The 17,390-nt window shown below is 29.1% G+C and overlaps 1 protein-coding gene across 2 annotated transcripts in view; it reads right to left on the bottom strand.

Annotated features, from left to right (window-relative positions):
• Positions 1-17,390, bottom strand: part of LOC122499266 (ras-related protein Rab-43) — a 145,218-nt gene that overhangs the window by 105,723 nt on the left and 22,105 nt on the right. The window contains exons 4-5 of one of the 2 annotated variants that reach the window (XM_043607523.1): positions 13,209-13,366; positions 367-438 (exon numbers count right to left, since the gene is read on the bottom strand). In XM_043607523.1, coding sequence (XP_043463458.1) covers positions 397-438; positions 13,209-13,366 — 200 coding nt within the window. In that variant the 3' untranslated portion in view covers positions 367-396. Of the gene's footprint in view, positions 1-366; positions 439-11,002; positions 12,548-13,208; positions 13,367-17,390 lie in introns of those variants that run through there. The other variant, XM_043607514.1, reaches the window with a different exon arrangement.

Raw genomic sequence — 17,390 nt, 5'->3', positions numbered from 1 at the left:
CCTTGGCTTTTTCACCCCGTTCTACTCTACTGTGATAAATAGAATTAGCAGCCGACCTCCGTTGAAAAATTATGTTAGGTACAATTCACAAGTCAAAAATTTAAAAGAAGTTTGTTCACTTTTTCAACCACGTCTTAAAACTGAAAAAAATTTTCCAAAACACAAAAGTGAAAAGGCGTCAATACGAATATTTTCAATATTTTTAATTAATCTTATTTAATAAATATTTCTATTTTTTTGTAAATCCTTTTTAAAAAATTTTTTTTGTATGTATTTTTAATTTTATTTTTTTGAATTTCTTTAGATTACTTTCTTTTAATTTTGTATACATATAAATTTATTTATAAAAATGTTAAAAGTTCTTACCGTGGACTTTTGATTTCTTGCACTCGATCTTTATACCCAGGAACATCTGCAGTTGCACTCAAAGAATATTTGCTAAATTGTTAACAAAAAAAAAGAGGAAAAAAATTATTTACACTCAATTCAAAAATTTCTAAACACTTCCGAAAAATTACCGAAAATAAAAAACTTTTTTTTTATTACATTTGACTCTCACATTATTTTTACTTTGTGAATACTCCTTAATTTAGAAAATAAAATATTTAAAGTTATAAAGGAATTTAGATATTAAAAAGTATAACAGTGAGTTCTCGCGAGTCGTTCAACAGCTGATCAGTGTCCGATTCACGAGTCGTTCAATTTCTAGTATGCGCGCGCCGGTGCTCAGTGCTGTGTAATTTAAACGGACCAAAGCCATTGAATATTTTGTCTTTCGGGGCGATAAATATGTTTCACACATCCCTGAAATCGCCTTAGAGGCGTGGCTTATGCGTTGAACGACTCGTAAGTTTTATGATCTTGAAAATTTTCGAGATTTGAACGACTCGCGAGAACTCACTGTATTATTAAATATATCGATTTAAAAAAAGGATGAAAAAAATAATTATCAAATAAATTACAGTCGTGTCTCGTCATTGCAAGATTCGTGAAAATTTCCCACTCTTCAACTCTCGTAAATGCAAGATACTTAAACCACGCCTACTTTCTAGATTTCCAGGGATGAGCATAGGTATATTCTCTTTGGGCGCCCTCTCTTATTTGGAACCTTCATTGCTCCCTAACTGTCGGCACTGAAAGTTGATGACGTAAGATGACGTCATCTTGCAATTACGAGAGGGTACCGCCCTAAAAAAGCTTGCAGTTTCGAGAATCTTGCAACTCCGAATCTTGCAATGACGAGACACGACTGTAATTCAAAATTTATCATTAAATTTTTGTTTATTTTATTATTAAATTTTTATTTATTTTAAAAATAATTAGGTATTAAATAAATTGATTAAATAATTATTAAAATGAAATATTAAAAATTAATATAAGGGAGGTGGCATCTGAGTTGCGTATGTCGAGAAGGTCTGTTCGTAGTAGTGGCATTAAACGCAAACCCTGGTACGATGCAGAATGGAAACTATCGAAAAAGCGTGTTTCCGAAACGTTAAAAAATTTTGTGGAACAGATGGTTTTAATAATTTTTCAAAGAATAATTATCATACACAAAGAAACGCATTAAGTAAAATTTTAAAGTCAAAGAAAGAAAATTTAAATCTTTCTCGTATTGAGGCAGTAAGTCACTGTAGAAATCCGTCGCAGTTTTGGAAAATTATTAACGCTTCGAGGACACACGGTTCTAATCAATGCAACGTTGATATTGATACTTGGCAATGTTTTTTACAAAAGAGTTACCCTCAGCCTAAACATGTTTTAGCTTCACACATTTTAAAACGATCTATTCCCGCATGCTTGACGACGCGATAACTTTAGATGAAATTACAAAAGGTTTGTCTAATTTGTAAGAATGGAAAAGCCCCCCGTATCGATGGAGTAGATTATAGTTTTTTTAAGAATTTGCCCCAGAACTGGTTAATGTACATAAACCACCTTTTTAATAAAATTTTTTTTTTGGTTTTACACGGAGAGAAATTTATAGTAGTGGGTAACATAATTGTGGTTAGGGTGACCATCTTTAATGCTACAAATACGGACTGTTGCGTCGCAACAATTTAATTTAAAATCACAATTTAAAATTATTTATTTGATTTTATATTATATTTATATTTTATTAATATAATTTATATTACATCCACAAAATTAACAAACTCAAAATTTTAGCGAACAAAAACTCAAAATTTACAACACTAAAATAAATTCTCGGATTATCCTTTGCATTGAATATTATACATTTTCTTTAAAGTATGAAAAATTCATTTCAAACCTTGTATTTTTCTAAGAACCGTAATTTGCTAGTCTAAATTGTCGAGTGGTAATTTAGAAAAAAGCTATCATAAAACTGTTTTATTAGGCCAAGCATGGACCATCTATCCCTTTAGGATTAGGACCATTGTTCAAGCATAACAATAACTCGTCGTTGTAATTACTCACACATACACACGAACCTTATGCATTTTCTGTACCTCCGCCTTTTTGGGTTTTTCCTATAAGTAACCAATCATAGACAAACCAATCCCTCCTTTGCCAAATTTGGCATATCCCTCTCATCCCCAATACCTCACTTCTAAAAACTTTTTCGAAAAAACGTCAGATACAATTTGAACCTTGTAAGCAAAGGATAATTCCTTTCTACATTACACACACCGCGAAATTAAAACTTCACACACAACCAGTTGTAACATTGATATTATCCAAAAATACAGTTTGAAATTAGAGTGAATTTCTCTAATTGTTTTTTATTTCATTTAACCTTTCTGATAATTAACAAATAAAGTTTGATTACATCAGAACCATACATTAAAATAAATGTATGGAATTAACACGGACAGCTATCTAGATAGTCACCGTTACCATCAATATCATCAGGAGTAACATCTTGGTAGTACGGGGTAGCATAACTTTATTTTTTTTAGCATCTGTGATGGTTGGCAGTAGCATAATGATAGTATCGTGTAACATCATCTTTTTAACATCAAAATCTGACTATCCATTTCTCTCAGTGTATAATAACATATAATACTAAAATTCAAGGTTTTTAAAAAATTCACGTCCAATTCACGGTTTTTTCAAAGTTTGACAAAATTCACGTCCATTTCAAGGTTTTCAACGTTTCAAGGTCCGGTGGCCACCCTGAAAAAAAAACTTTAGCCAAACAGTTTGGCTAAAATTTTTACCCAAATATTAAGTGAACGGCTTATTTCATGGGCCGAAGGTTTGAATCTGATTCCGGAATCTCAGGCGGGTTTCAGAAAGGGCAGAAGTTGTCTAAACAACTTGTTTAACCTCATGTCTATTTTACAAATACATTTAAATAATCCGGGCGCAGTGGTTTATGCTGCGTTTATCGATTTTAAGGGGGGCTTTTCCATCCATCTCCCACCAGCTTTTATGGAATAAATTATACTCCCTAGATTTAAGTACTAAAATGATTAATATTCTTAGAGATTTTTACTCAAAAGCCTACACATGTATCACAACAAACGAAGGATCGACTCAAAATGTAAAAGTTACGCAGAGGGTACTTTAGGGTGAAATTTTGAGCCCATTAGAATTTTTATTATTCATCTCGGATATTGAGAACTATTTTATTGATCACGGATGTAGGGGTATTTCTATTGATAAATCATCAGAGATCCTTATGCTTGGATATGCTGATGATTATGTTTTATTAGCTGACTCTCCTTGGGAATTGAGTAAGAAGTTGAATGTGTTGTTGTATTATTGTACTCAGAATAAGATGATTGTAAATACCGAAAAAACTAAAATAGTGATCTTTACCAAATCGGGTAATTCAAGGTCGAAGAAATTTAAATCATTTAAATTCGATGATAGTTGCATTGGGGTGGTGAAGGAATATGTCTATCTTGGTATAACCTTTCACAATTCTTGTTCGTTTTTACACGGGAAGAAAAAGTCCGTCAATCATTAATAGACTAGTATATTACTTTGAGACGGGACACAAAATCATTGAATGGATAACATACTTTGAGTCACAATCAGTGACGAGTTGCTTGCTAAAATTTAGAAAACTGTCATCAATATATAAAACTCGTTCACTAAAATTTAGAAAACTGTCTATTAAATTTTGTATGACTATCAAAAGCATTCAAAAAATTCAACTTCTTTCAGAATTATCCCTAATTTTAGACACTATTTGGTACAGAATGAACACATTTTTTTCGTTGCACAGTTCCGATATTTTATTTACACTCTTAGACGCTTTAGACCAACACATTTTCGCACTTATAATAACTACACGTAGAAACGCACACTTATAACACTTTAAGTTTAGAAGCGAACTGTTCTTATATACCAAATAACAAAATTTTTGACAACTTGTGAGAAATGATTTTGCACTAATAACTACTTTTTAATTAGCGAGAAATATAAAAGAAAATATATTTTTATCGAGGTCAATTTCTAAACGCAATTCAACTGCAAATTATTAGTTAAGTTAAATATTCACATTACACATAATAGTATATAGGGATATGTATAGCAGACAGCAAAAACACATGGACTATAGAGAAACCGGAAGAAATGCGCATCGGTACACTGCGCAACAATGCGCTAGTGAAGAGCGCCGATTTAGAATACGAGTCAACTAACGTTTCACAAACTTTCACTAATGATTCGTAAACATTCAAACAGCCATTGATAACAATTCGGCATTAAATCTAAAACAATTGGTCACATACTGGCATTCTAATCAATCCATGACTCGTTTTCAATCGTTAAGTAAAGTTAAGTAACCATCAACGGAAAAAGAGTCCCGTCTCAAAGTAATATACTAATCCATTAATGGTTGACGGACTTTTTCTTTCCGTGTACCTGCTGCAAGAAAAGCTATAAGTACTGCTAACACCGCGGTTAGTTCTTATGTATTGTTGTCAGATATGGGGTTTGAACTTCTTGGACTTAATTGAAAGCGTTCAGCTTTCTTTCTTTAAGAGGCTGTTGAATCTCCCTATCTGTACTCCTAAATACGCCGTCAGATTGGAGACGGGGTCTGTTCACCTTGCTCATTTGGTTCTAAAAAACATTCTTTCTTGGTTGAATAAAATTATTTCAATGGAGAATTCTCGGTACCCAAGAAGGTGTTTGTGGAGCCTAATGAGCTTAGCAAAAAGTAATCCGGAAAACAGATTTAACTGGATGACTCAGATTAAATCCACCTTTTTCGATCCTTGTGACATTACAGAACTTTCGAATGAAATAGGTTTAAACCCCTTGGATAGTGAAATTGTTCTCGGGAAATATCTTCTTTTCATCAAGGATCGAGACATAGAATGTCTGAGACTTTCTAAGAGTCTTGTGATTTTTCCATCTCTTTCTTTGCAGTCTGGTACTTTAAATTATTTATTATTACGTATACCAATTTTTTACAAAAAATTTTTTGGTCAAGTCAGACTGTTCAATCGACATGTTTCGAGGATTCTTTTCGATCGGAAGAAGTTCACTTTCCACCCGAATGCAACTTGCACTTTTTGTTATTTAGAGGAGGACTCATTGTTTCACATATTAGTTTCATGATCATTTATTTGCTGCCATCATAAAGAATGAGTGTAATAACCTCTCTTCACTGGACAAATGGTTAAGTGTTTTGTCATCGAATAACCCACTTGTAATTAAGAAATTTGTTAATTGTTTTGTTAAAGTCTTAGATTCTCGTATACCCTATAGTAATGCTTGACTGTTCCCTTGACGCGTCTTCTTTTTCTTCTTTTTTATACTGCGCAACTCCCTTGTAATCACATTTATATGTGTTGTACACAAGTGAAATAAATAAATAAATAAATATTAAAAATTAATTATAAAAGTAGTCAATAAATTAATAAACAAAAATTATTGATTATTTACAGAGGGAATACAATTTTTTTCGAGCATGTGGTTGAATTAAATAACAAAAAAAAATTAAATAAATAAATATTGTTGAAATAAATAATTATTGAAATAAAATGTTAAAAAGGAATTGAAAATCTGAGTAAGTAAATTTATAAACTTATTAAAATTTAATTAGTTACAACAGAGAAAACATTTTTATCGAACACGTTGTCGAATTAAATTAATGAAACAATTATTAAATAAATTAATCAAAGAAATAATTATTAAACAAATTGATGAAATAAATCATTACTAAAACCTTGACTAAAATAAAATACTAAAAAATAAATTTGAAATATAAGTAAATAAATTAACAAATTTATCAAATTTTTCTTACACGGAAAAAAATTTCTTCTAAAATTTACAGGATTTCCTGCGCCATCTATGAGCCACGCTTGTAGTATCCACAAACGGCTGAGTTTGTGGATACTAACTAACTAAACTCGCCTGTTTAAAGCACAACTTAACCTATTCGTATATTCTACAAAAGACCTTGTGTTTTTCATAAGAAATTTTTTTCCTTTTACTTACAGAGAAGAAATTTTTTTCGAGCACGTGGTTTTTGGTCTAAAATGAGAAAACGAAAAAAAACACGACGCTTCACTTTTGCTCAGGTCTTTCTAGCGCATGCTGAAGTTGAGAAAGTGGGAATGAATAAGGTATAGCGGTCTCCATACTTTCCTTTCTTTTCTACTTTTCTACACCACTCCTCCTCTATGTCGACCTTCGACAATGACCAATGCAGAATTAAAACTGAGAGTCCAAAATTTTATTTAAATTAAAAATCGCACTTTTTATTATATTTTCTGGAGACCATGCCCCCTTTGTTTACTTTCTTACATTCTATATACCTGCACGGAGAAAAATGAGGCTGAGTTTCTAGTAAAAGTTTCTATGGAATAGTAATAATTACATTTTAAATTAAAAATTACTATTCATTGTAAAATGTACTTCGCATGAAGTAAATATTACTATTTCTGATAGTAAAAATTACTAATAGCAATTATTACAGTAGCCACTTTTAAAAATTGCTTTAAGAATTTTAATTTTTACATCGTCATTGTAACTTTCATTAAATTTTGTATTACTTTTAACATTCGATATGTTGTAAATATTACTCGTAGAAATCGAAAAAGTAGTAATCCGTACCATTAGGGTGGAGTCCCATGGCAGCGTTTTGCGTTGCGTTTTGTAACTAGGCAATGAGTGTGAGAGATATGGAGATATATGTTTGCTATATTTGCACTCATGGCCTATAGTTACAAAACGCAACGCAAAACGCTGCCATGGGACTCCAGCCTTACTACTATAGACCTGTGTGTATGATGACGTCATTACTGTCATGCGCAGCGATCGTAGCCTGACGTCAAAGTCATTAAGATTATAATACTATACTCCAAAGTTTTATATATTGTGGACTTAATCTGACTTCGCAGTTTTTCTATAAACAGAGAATGTCAAATACAAAGAAAGAGAGAGAGAGGAAAATGTTATTGTCTTGCCTCAATTCCAAGCAATAAAATTCCCTTGTTATGCAAATTTTCTTCACAATAACACTTCCAATATTTTTCCTTTTCCGAATAAAATTTGACAAATATTTCCAAATATTATTCATTAACGAAAATTGGTGATGAGTATGGATGCGAATGGGATGCCGAAGATATGGTTAGTAGAACTGGGAAGTGAGGAGGAGAAGGAGGAGGTGATGAGGTTGAAAGGATGTGTTGAGAGAATTGATGAGGACAGAACGTGGAGGGAGAGAAGAATAAGATGGTTGCTGGGGGAGAAGGCATGGTTGGAAAGAATGAATGGAAATGAAGTAAGAATGGGTAGGGAATGTGTGTGGGTGAATGGGGTAAAATGGTGTGTGAAAGAAGGTAATGGAGGAGTGTTTGAGGTTGGAATGAATGATCGGGTGAATGGAGAGAATTGAAGGATAGTTTGATTGTAAGTTGGTTGGGATTTTGGTAGTAAAAGGTTAGGATGAAATCGTGAGACGGAATGGTTGGAGAATGAAGTTTGTGGTTAAGGATTTAAGAAATTTAAAGGGGTGGGACGATAATGGGGAGTCAGTCAGTATGGACAAAGGGAACTGGAAACGGAAGCCCTGGCACTGGCAAATTTTGAGAGGATGAGTGAGATGCGAATAGGTTTTAGTTGCGATTAGGTTAAGTTTTGTTGATGTGGGATATGAGAGGCGTTTTAGTTTAAGTAATTTTGTATAAGAATAAGCTGACTTGTGTATGTACTTGGGAGTCTCGAACCCTGCCTATTGCAGGGAGAGTAAATAAACATATATTCATTAACGAAAATTGATATTCGAAATATATTCCCGACTATTATTTTGCTATTTTAAATCTATTCTTATATATAAATCACAAAAATATAATATATTAACAATAATAACAATAATAATTTTAACTATAATAATAAATAATATAATTTTCTACTACATTTTTATTTAAATTCTTCGAATAATGTAGTATTTTTTAATATTAATTGTTTATTAATTAATGCAATTAATTTCTTGTTGTTAAATTTTTTATTATATAATTTATATTTTATAAAATTTATAATATTTTAGCCTCCGGAAAGTATAACCACACATAAAATTCTGACCGCCATGCTAATTCAATGGGCATCAGAATTTTATGTGTGGTTATACTTTCCGGAGGCTCATTTATTTATATCGCATTCTAGCTTTGATTGATTCTCAAGGTATTTAACTAAGAAGAAGCGGAGTGAGGCAATGAGAGGAATAAGAGAGAGAAACTGCGATTTCTCTCTCACTCTTATTGTCCCCACTCCGCTTAATCAAGAAGAGGCGGAGCGTCAGCGTCGAGTGGGGCAATGAGAGCGAGAGAGAAATCGCAGTTTCTCTTTCTTCCTCTCATTGATCCACTCCGGCCGTAATGCTCCGCCTCCTTAGAGTCAAGTACTTTACCTACCATTCAAGTCAACCTCGCGCTTTCTTTTCCTAAATTTTTAAATACTCCAAACCTTTTTTTTTTCTTATAAAATTTTCTTTCAGAAAAACTAATCTTTCCTTGCCTATTAATTATTATTATTAATATTATTTACTTTTCCTATTCTAGTTAAAAACGAAAAAAAATCTATTCAGAAGAAGGAGCATTTAAACGTTATTTTTTGCGCATTAATTTTCAGAATAGTAAATTTATTTTTTAAAAATAGACCAGTTTATTGAAGTACATTTTCGTCATCATCGTCAATATGAAAATGATGCACGAGGCATAAAAAAACAATTTCCAAATTGTGACAAAATGTTGGAAATTATCATACTCACTATTTACAATATTATAATAATTTTCAAAATAACGTGTCATATTTTTATACAGATCCACATTGATAACGATCAAAATAATGTTAAGAATTTAAAAAACCATAGTTATTAGAATAGAGTGCGCAAGCGACCAAAATGTTTTTTAGGCGCATAGACGGAGACAGCCATACGAAAAGTACTAAAGTAGACCCCTTTTCTTTCTTTCTCTAATAACGCATGCGCGATAGTGAAACAGCTGATGCATAGAAACAACTGTTGCTTGCTTGCTCGCAATTATATTTTTCTTTTATTCACATGACAAATAAATAATTTAAAAACATTTTTAGCAGGAAAAATGGTATTTTATGTTAAGTTTACCTGCTTTCAATTTATAGTCATCGAAATAAGCCAGCTCAAAATTAAAAATTCCAATAACTACTATAATATTATTGATACGACATCCGAACTAGAATCAAAAGTTGCGTCTTAATTTAAAATAAAAGCCAAATAGCTTTTTTTCAACATGACTTTTTAATCCCACTCTACCCTATTTATTGTAAAATATTTATTTTACATTTAATTTTATAATATTTGAAACGATTTTTCATGCTATCTTTTTAGATAAAAACCTAACCAAAAACTTTCATTCTTGCACATGTGCCATTAAACAAGGTAAGATAAGGGATCTACTTTCATGCTTTTTGTCCCTTTTTTAAAATTTTAACCCTTTTTCAATAATTTATAACTTAATTTGTTTAAATAATTAATAGTCGTGTTTTAATATATTATAATAGAAAATTAATTTATTAATTTAAATCAATTAATTTAGTTGCATTAATTTTCAAACTTAATATATAAATTATTAAAATAATAATTAAATTTTGCTTTCTTTTATAAAAAATAAATTACATTCAATAGTTAAAAATTGAATAATTATTATAAACAATATATTCAATAAATAAATTATTAATTTTATAATAAAAATATATTTTTTTTAATTTTATTGAAATATTTTTTTCTTTTTTATTTAATCGAATATTTTCTTTTAACATTCTGTTCATTTCACGTTTTTTTACTGTCAATAAAAAAACTTCAAGAACAATAGAATTTCTTAATAACTTTGAATTTATATTAAATTCAAACAAAATAAATGTTTTTCTTTTTTTTAACTTTTGATTTGATTAGATAAAATAAATTTTCTAATTGCAAAGTTAGTAGTAGTGTAAATTAAAATTATTTACGAATTCAATGTCAAAAAATATTTCATTTAAATTTCAGATATATTCAAATTTTTCTTTTTTGCAATTATATCTCATTTTTAAATATTGCAAATTCTCCACGTTTTACAATTTAAATTCTATTTTATGATTTGAATTTTAATCAATAAAAAGAGGTCATTTCTGGAAAATTTAAATTCTTTGCTGAACATAAAATTGTAAATAAATAAAAAGAATTTATTATGAAAATTATTTTCTATCTATCGAGTAATAAAATTTTTTGTTGAAAAAATTACATTAATGCTATTTTGTTTTTTTAAATTAAGTCGAAGGCACTTTCGATCAAGGACACACACAGAAGAAAACTGCACATTAATATTGTGCCACATAAATCTAAAATTATTATAATTCGTTAATTATACAAAAAAAAATATTTCCCTTACAAAAACGAATATTTGTCATTTTCTTTAAATAAATAGAAAAATAAAAAATGCTTTCAGACTTTTTTTTCCTTGAATTCTCCTTCTTTTATAATAAGTTAAAGCAAAATTATAGTAGAGTAGCATTGAAAGAAGTGGGCCACCCGCCGCTTTTGGTTTTACAAGTGACACATCTATCAACCGAAATTTTTTTTCTTTTGTTATCAACAGAAGGTCGATTTTCAGTTAGTCATTAAAGAGTGCGACGTACAATTGTGTTCTCCAGCAATTAGTGCCAAAAATTATCTACTTTTTCTTTTTTTCTCATTGTAGAAGTTATCGTTGTTTACATAAGGTATTCATAGAATTCAATCGGGCAAGTAGCCTTTATTATAGTATCAGACCTAACTTTAAAAAATTTAAAGGGACTGTTTCAAATTGTCGCTAGGTGTTATGGCCACGTTATTTCTCGTCAAATTATGCTTGTGGACAGAAGTGGGCCATTTTCTGAAAACAGAAGTGGGCCACTGCATTGACGTTCTGATTTGACATTTAGTGATTTTGTATAAATTAATGAAGTGGTTCTATGAATTAATTTGAATTTTTAGCAATCATGCCACCAAGAAAGGCTAAACCGACTGGCTATGAACTCATTGACTACGACAAATTACTTTATGCTATAAATCAAATTAAAAATAATAAAATTTCGGAACGCACTGCTTCTGCTCGGTTTTACAATACTATATTTGTTAAAAAAATTATTCATTTAACATAAACAATCATAGTGCTTGATCCTTTTATTTATTTTAGATAAAAAACTTAGGTGGCCCACTTCTGTCAACAAAATCATGATCGCAAATTTCTCTTTTTTTGCATAACGATGTTAAACAATATGTTAAAATTAAAAATTTTTAAATGTGTGTTTGCCTAAAGTTAGGTAACCCCTTTCTGTACAAATAACCCAGTAATAAGGGGTGAATTAAAGTGGATTGGCACTTTTATGCCCTTAAATTCCAAACCAATTCCGTTTTTGTCCGCAATCTTAATGAATTCCTTTTCTATTGTTAAATTGATAATTTCTATTTAATTCAATTCTCTGTAATCATGTGACCAGAGTCTAAATTTACTTTAATGCCGTTTAAGGGAATCATTTGTTGTGGAGTTAATACCTTTTAATTAACATTGAATTCTTTAAAAGGCATTAAAGGGGATTCTCAAATTCAGGTCACGTGGTTACAGAGAATTGAATTGGATAGAAATTATCAATTTAACAATAGAAAAGGAATGCATTAAGATTGCGGACAAAAACGGAATTGGTTTGGAATTTAAGAGCATAAAAGTGCCAATCCACTTTAATTCACCCCTTATATTACTGGGAAACGCAAAAAGTGTTCAAAAATGTTAATTTCTGAATATTCTAAAGCATGGAAACCAAAGTGTGGCCCACTTCTGTCGGTACTACTCTATATCGCTTTTGAAATTTAATTTTTTCTTTCGAATTCAGGTACTTTTTTTCGTTTAGTTAGAAAAAAATATATAGATTTTAATTAGGAGTTAATTTTGAGTTGAATATTATGATACTTATTAAACTAATTTTTGTAAAAAAAAGTTATTTTTTTGGCAAAAATAAATTAAAGTATTTTATGCGAACAACTCGAACATGTTGAAAGTTCACGACCACTTCCAAGTTTTATGACGTCGTTTTCAGTTTGAGTAATCTGACGATTCTCGTAACGTCTCTGTAAAATTTTAAATTAATTAACTAACAATTAAACCATTGAACAAATATTATTTTCGTTTTCATTTTAAGTTTTCATTTTAATTTGCACATTTCGTTTTTTTAATTTTAAAATTTTATTTTAATTTCATGTTTTCTATTTCAATTTAAAGTTTTTGTTTTGATTTCAAGTTTTTATTTTTTTATTACGTTTTCATTTCAATTTAAATTTTTTATTTCAAAGTTTAGTTTTCCATTTTTATTTTTGTTTTCAATTCAATTCAATGTAGTTTTAATTTTAAGTCCTCATTTTAATTTTAAATTCAAAAATTTTGATAGAGAAATTTTATTAATATAAAAAAGTTTTTAAACTTTTCGATTTTCATTTATTTTTTCCTCCATTGATTAATTATGATAAATTTTAATTTTTTTGTCGTTTCGTCTTATTCAACAAACAACTTAAGATTGTTATTTCACCAATTTTCATAAATAAAAATTATATTTAATTATTTATAGTAAAATTTGGAAGAGTAGAAATAATTTAATTATTTTCTTTTTAAATTGAAAAAAATTTTAAACCTTAATTTTCGAAAAGTCGAAATTTCCTAATAAAACTGACTCTCTGGTTCGAAAATGTCCATTATATCGAATTATATTTGAAAAAAGTTTTTGATTCCACTAACCTTTAATTCTGATGCCAGACAGTAAAATATCGAGTCAATATTCGTATTATCTTTCGCTGAAGTTTCCAGAACATTTAAAACCTCAGGAAGATATTCGCAAACCGCTTCTGCCTCCGATTTTTGCACTTCTCTTGATTCTTCCAAATCGCTTTTGTTACCTGAAAAAAATTAATTTTTAAAAATTTGAAACATTCTTATAAAAAAAAGGTTATGTAATTATTTTTATTTTGTACAATTGTTTTCATTTTATATAATTATGCACTTTTAATATTGTGTAAGGGAGGATGGGGCAAGGATAGTTAGTGGCTGTATTGTTTACGGCTTGTTCAAATTAGCGCGTCATTCATGATATTTTCGCGTCTTAACACCAAAAGATGATAGTAAAAATTGGAAGTCAGTCTGCCACCATTTGCGAAGTTAGGAGTTTATTTTTAAAAAACCGGACAAGTGCGAGAAGAACTCGTACTAAAACCGAGGGTACCGTACCCACGTTTAAAACTTCTATTTTTTTGCTGAAAAAATATAAACATCAATTCCAATATTTTTCGCTGTATTTTTTCTGTAATCTATACAGATGAAAATAAATAAATAACCAATTATAATCTCTTCAGATAAAAAACTGTGGGCGCTACGGTAAAAAACACGCTTTTTTGACGAAATTTTTAAAAACTTTGAGTTTTTTGCTAAAAAAAATATGAAGATAAAATCCAATCATGTTCGGTCTATTTTTCCTGAAATCGACACATGAAAATTCATAAAATAAGCAAAACTATAGCCAAGAATTGTGAAAACCAAGGGGGGGTACACACTTTTTTTTCTAAAACGAAAAAAATTTTTAGTTTTTCGCAAAAAAAAATATGAAGATGAACTCCAATAATTTTTTCTGTATGTTTGTTGAAATCTACACGAAAAAATAAATAAAAATGTATAACGCCAGTCCACTAGATTAAGAATTGAGAGAAACAGCAAGAGTTAAAGAATTTTCGGGCTGGCAAAGAGATTTTAGTTTTTCGATGAAAACACCATTAAAATAAATTCTAATCGCTTCCGCTATATTTTCCCTGTAATCTATGCGTAAAAACGAATAAGTATGCCAATTTTCAGCTCTTTAGATAAAAAACTGTGGACGCCAGGGGGGGGGTACATGCATTTTCTTCTAAATTTTCAAAATTTTTGAGTTTTTCGCTGAAAACACTATGAAGATCAATACCAAATATGTTCGCTATAGTTTTCCTGTAATCCATTTTTGAAAATACATATGGGCAATTCCACGCAAGATTTACCTATGACCTTGAAAATTCGGTTAAACATATTTTTTTCTCAATCTATATGGAAAAAAAAGAAATACGTGTTTTTTTATTTTTGTTTAATCGCCCAAATTTTCGAGTTATGAATTTTCGAAATTTTGGATTTGTAACTGTAGACATATTTTCAGTAGCTTATAAGTCTGAAAATATTGAGTATAGAAAAAACTTGTCAAGGAGTAAAAGTTTTAGTTTTCTTTCAACTTTTAAGAAATGTAAAAAAAAAATTTTTTTTTAATTTTTTATTTAAAAAAATTTTTTTTTTATAAACAAATTAATTTTTTTTTAACTTTGGACCCTTTTCTTTTTTATTTTTTTAAAATTTATTTATACCTTATAATATACAGAAGATTTTCCAAAAAGTTTTGGAGTGGGCCGACGCGTTTAATAAGTTGTACAAAATTTTCAAAAATCACGTGCAAGGTGCTCGTGTTCTACGAAACGCCTCACAATGGAATTTTTTTACAATTTACTTCTCAAAAAATGTCTACAGACTAAAATTTTTAATCGATTCGAGTATTTTTTGTTTTAAATAAAAGGAGAACAATTTCTGAACATATCCCTCCATGCAAACCTAAGAATCTTCAATTGTTTATAATTTTTTTTTAAATACAAAAAGTTAACAAATTAGTTGTGTAGTTTCCTTTAAAAATGAATGATTATTTTCTTATTTTGCTACTACACATGTCCTAAATTAGATTCAATTAATATAATACATGACCACCAGATAAATAGTAAAACATAAAATAATTTATCTAAACACTTATAAACAATATTAGTTAACAAATAGTTAACTTTGGTTCCTCTCCATAAAAAAACTTTGTTCTTTCATATTCATATTGTACTTTAGGTTCATTTAATGAATACATCTCCCTTTCGTTAAAAAACAATTTTTAATTGTTATAAACAATAATAGTTAACAAATAATGAACTTTGGTTCCTCTGCACCAAAAAGAATTTTTTTCATAGTTTTCATTGAAGTTTATTGCAAAGAATGTTTGTCTCAAAATAAAACAATAAACATTTTAATGTAAAATATATATTAATTGCATTTATTTTATTTTAATTAATTTTTTTATTTTAATTTCAAAAACACAAGGAAAGAAAAAAAACATTTAATACAAATTTATATATATATATATTAAATTGTTTATAGTTATTGAACAAACTATTTCATACGTTCACTATTTTTTAACATATATTCTTTGTAATAAACTTCAATGAAAACTATGAAAAAAATTCTTTTTGGTGCAGAGGAACCAAAGTTCATTATTTGTTAACTATTATTGTTTATAACAATTAAAAATTGTTTTTTAACGAAAGGGAGATGTATTCATTAAATGAACCTAAAGTACAATATGAATATGAAAGAACAAAGTTTTTTTATGGAGAGGAACCAAAGTTAACTATTTGTTAACTAATATTGTTTATAAGTGTTTAGATAAATTATTTTATGTTTTACTATTTATCTGGTGGTCATGTATTATATTAATTGAATCTAATTTAGGACATGTGTAGTAGCAAAATAAGAAAATAATCATTCATTTTTAAAGGAAACTACACAACTAATTTGTTAACTTTTTGTATTTAAAAAAAAATTATAAACAATTGAAGATTCTTAGGTTTGCATGGAGGGATATGTTCAGAAATTGTTCTCCTTTTATTTAAAACAAAAAATACTCGAATCGATTAAAAATTTTAGTCTGTAGACATTTTTTGAGAAGTAATTGTAAAAAAATTCCATTGTGAGGCGTTTCGTAGAACACGAGCACCTTGCACGTGATTTTTGAAAATTTTGTACAACTTATTAAACGCGTCGGCCCACTCCAAAACTTTTTGGAAAATCTTCTGTATATTATAAGGTATAAATAAATTTTAAAAAAATAAAAAAGAAAAGGGTCCAAAGTTAAAAAAAAATTAATTTGTTTATAAAAAAAAAATTTTTTTAAATAAAAAATTAAAAAAAAAATTTTTTTTTTACATTTCTTAAAAGTTGAAAGAAAACTAAAACTTTTACTCCTTGACAAGTTTTTTCTATACTCAATATTTTCAGACTTATAAGCTACTGAAAATATGTCTACAGTTACAAATCCAAAATTTCGAAAATTCATAACTCGAAAATTTGGGCGATTAAACAAAAATAAAAAAACACGTATTTCTTTTTTTTCCATATAGATTGAGAAAAAAATATGTTTAACCGAATTTTCAAGGTCATAGGTAAATCTTGCGTGGAATTGCCCATATGCATACCAATTTTCATCTTTCTAGGTGAAAAACTGTGAGCTTTAGGGGGGGGGGGGTACATGCCTTTTTTTTGCGAAAAACGGACAAAATTTGATGTTTTTCGTGGAAAACTCTATGAAGATTAACTCCAATCACGTTCGCTATATTTTTCGTGCAATCTACGTGTGAAAATACATACGTGTACCAATTTCTAGCTCTCTAGATGAAAAACTGTGAGCGCTAGGGTGGGGGTACATGGTCATTTTTCGTAACCGTTTTAATAGGGTTCCTACCGGGTACGGAATCCTAAAAACACATGTTTTTATATGGTACGGTACAATCCTGCTAATGCGACTGTAAATTATAAAAAAATGTTTAATTGTTCTTTTTAGGCTGATATACATAATAGTGCGTAATTATATACGGAAAACAAAGCTATTATTGACCAAGACATTGGTAGTTGTCTGAAGAAAATTGGTTAAAACTGAGATTTAAGTTCAGACGAATTTCAATGCAATAATTAAAATTCAGAAAATGTTCAAAACATATCGTTAATACTTTAGATATCAATATTGAATAGTCTGAATCTAATAAAATAAAGAGAGCGAAAATCTACTGATTTTTTATAACATTCGGATTCTTTAACTATCTTTGC

Source organism: Leptopilina heterotoma, unplaced genomic scaffold (assembly GCF_015476425.1).
Source record: "Leptopilina heterotoma isolate Lh14 unplaced genomic scaffold, ASM1547642v1 Lhet_100, whole genome shotgun sequence".
Taxonomy (NCBI): Eukaryota; Metazoa; Arthropoda; class Insecta; order Hymenoptera; family Figitidae; genus Leptopilina; species Leptopilina heterotoma.
Note: the sequence above shows the minus strand (reverse complement) of the source record. Positions and strands in the feature narration are given on the sequence as shown.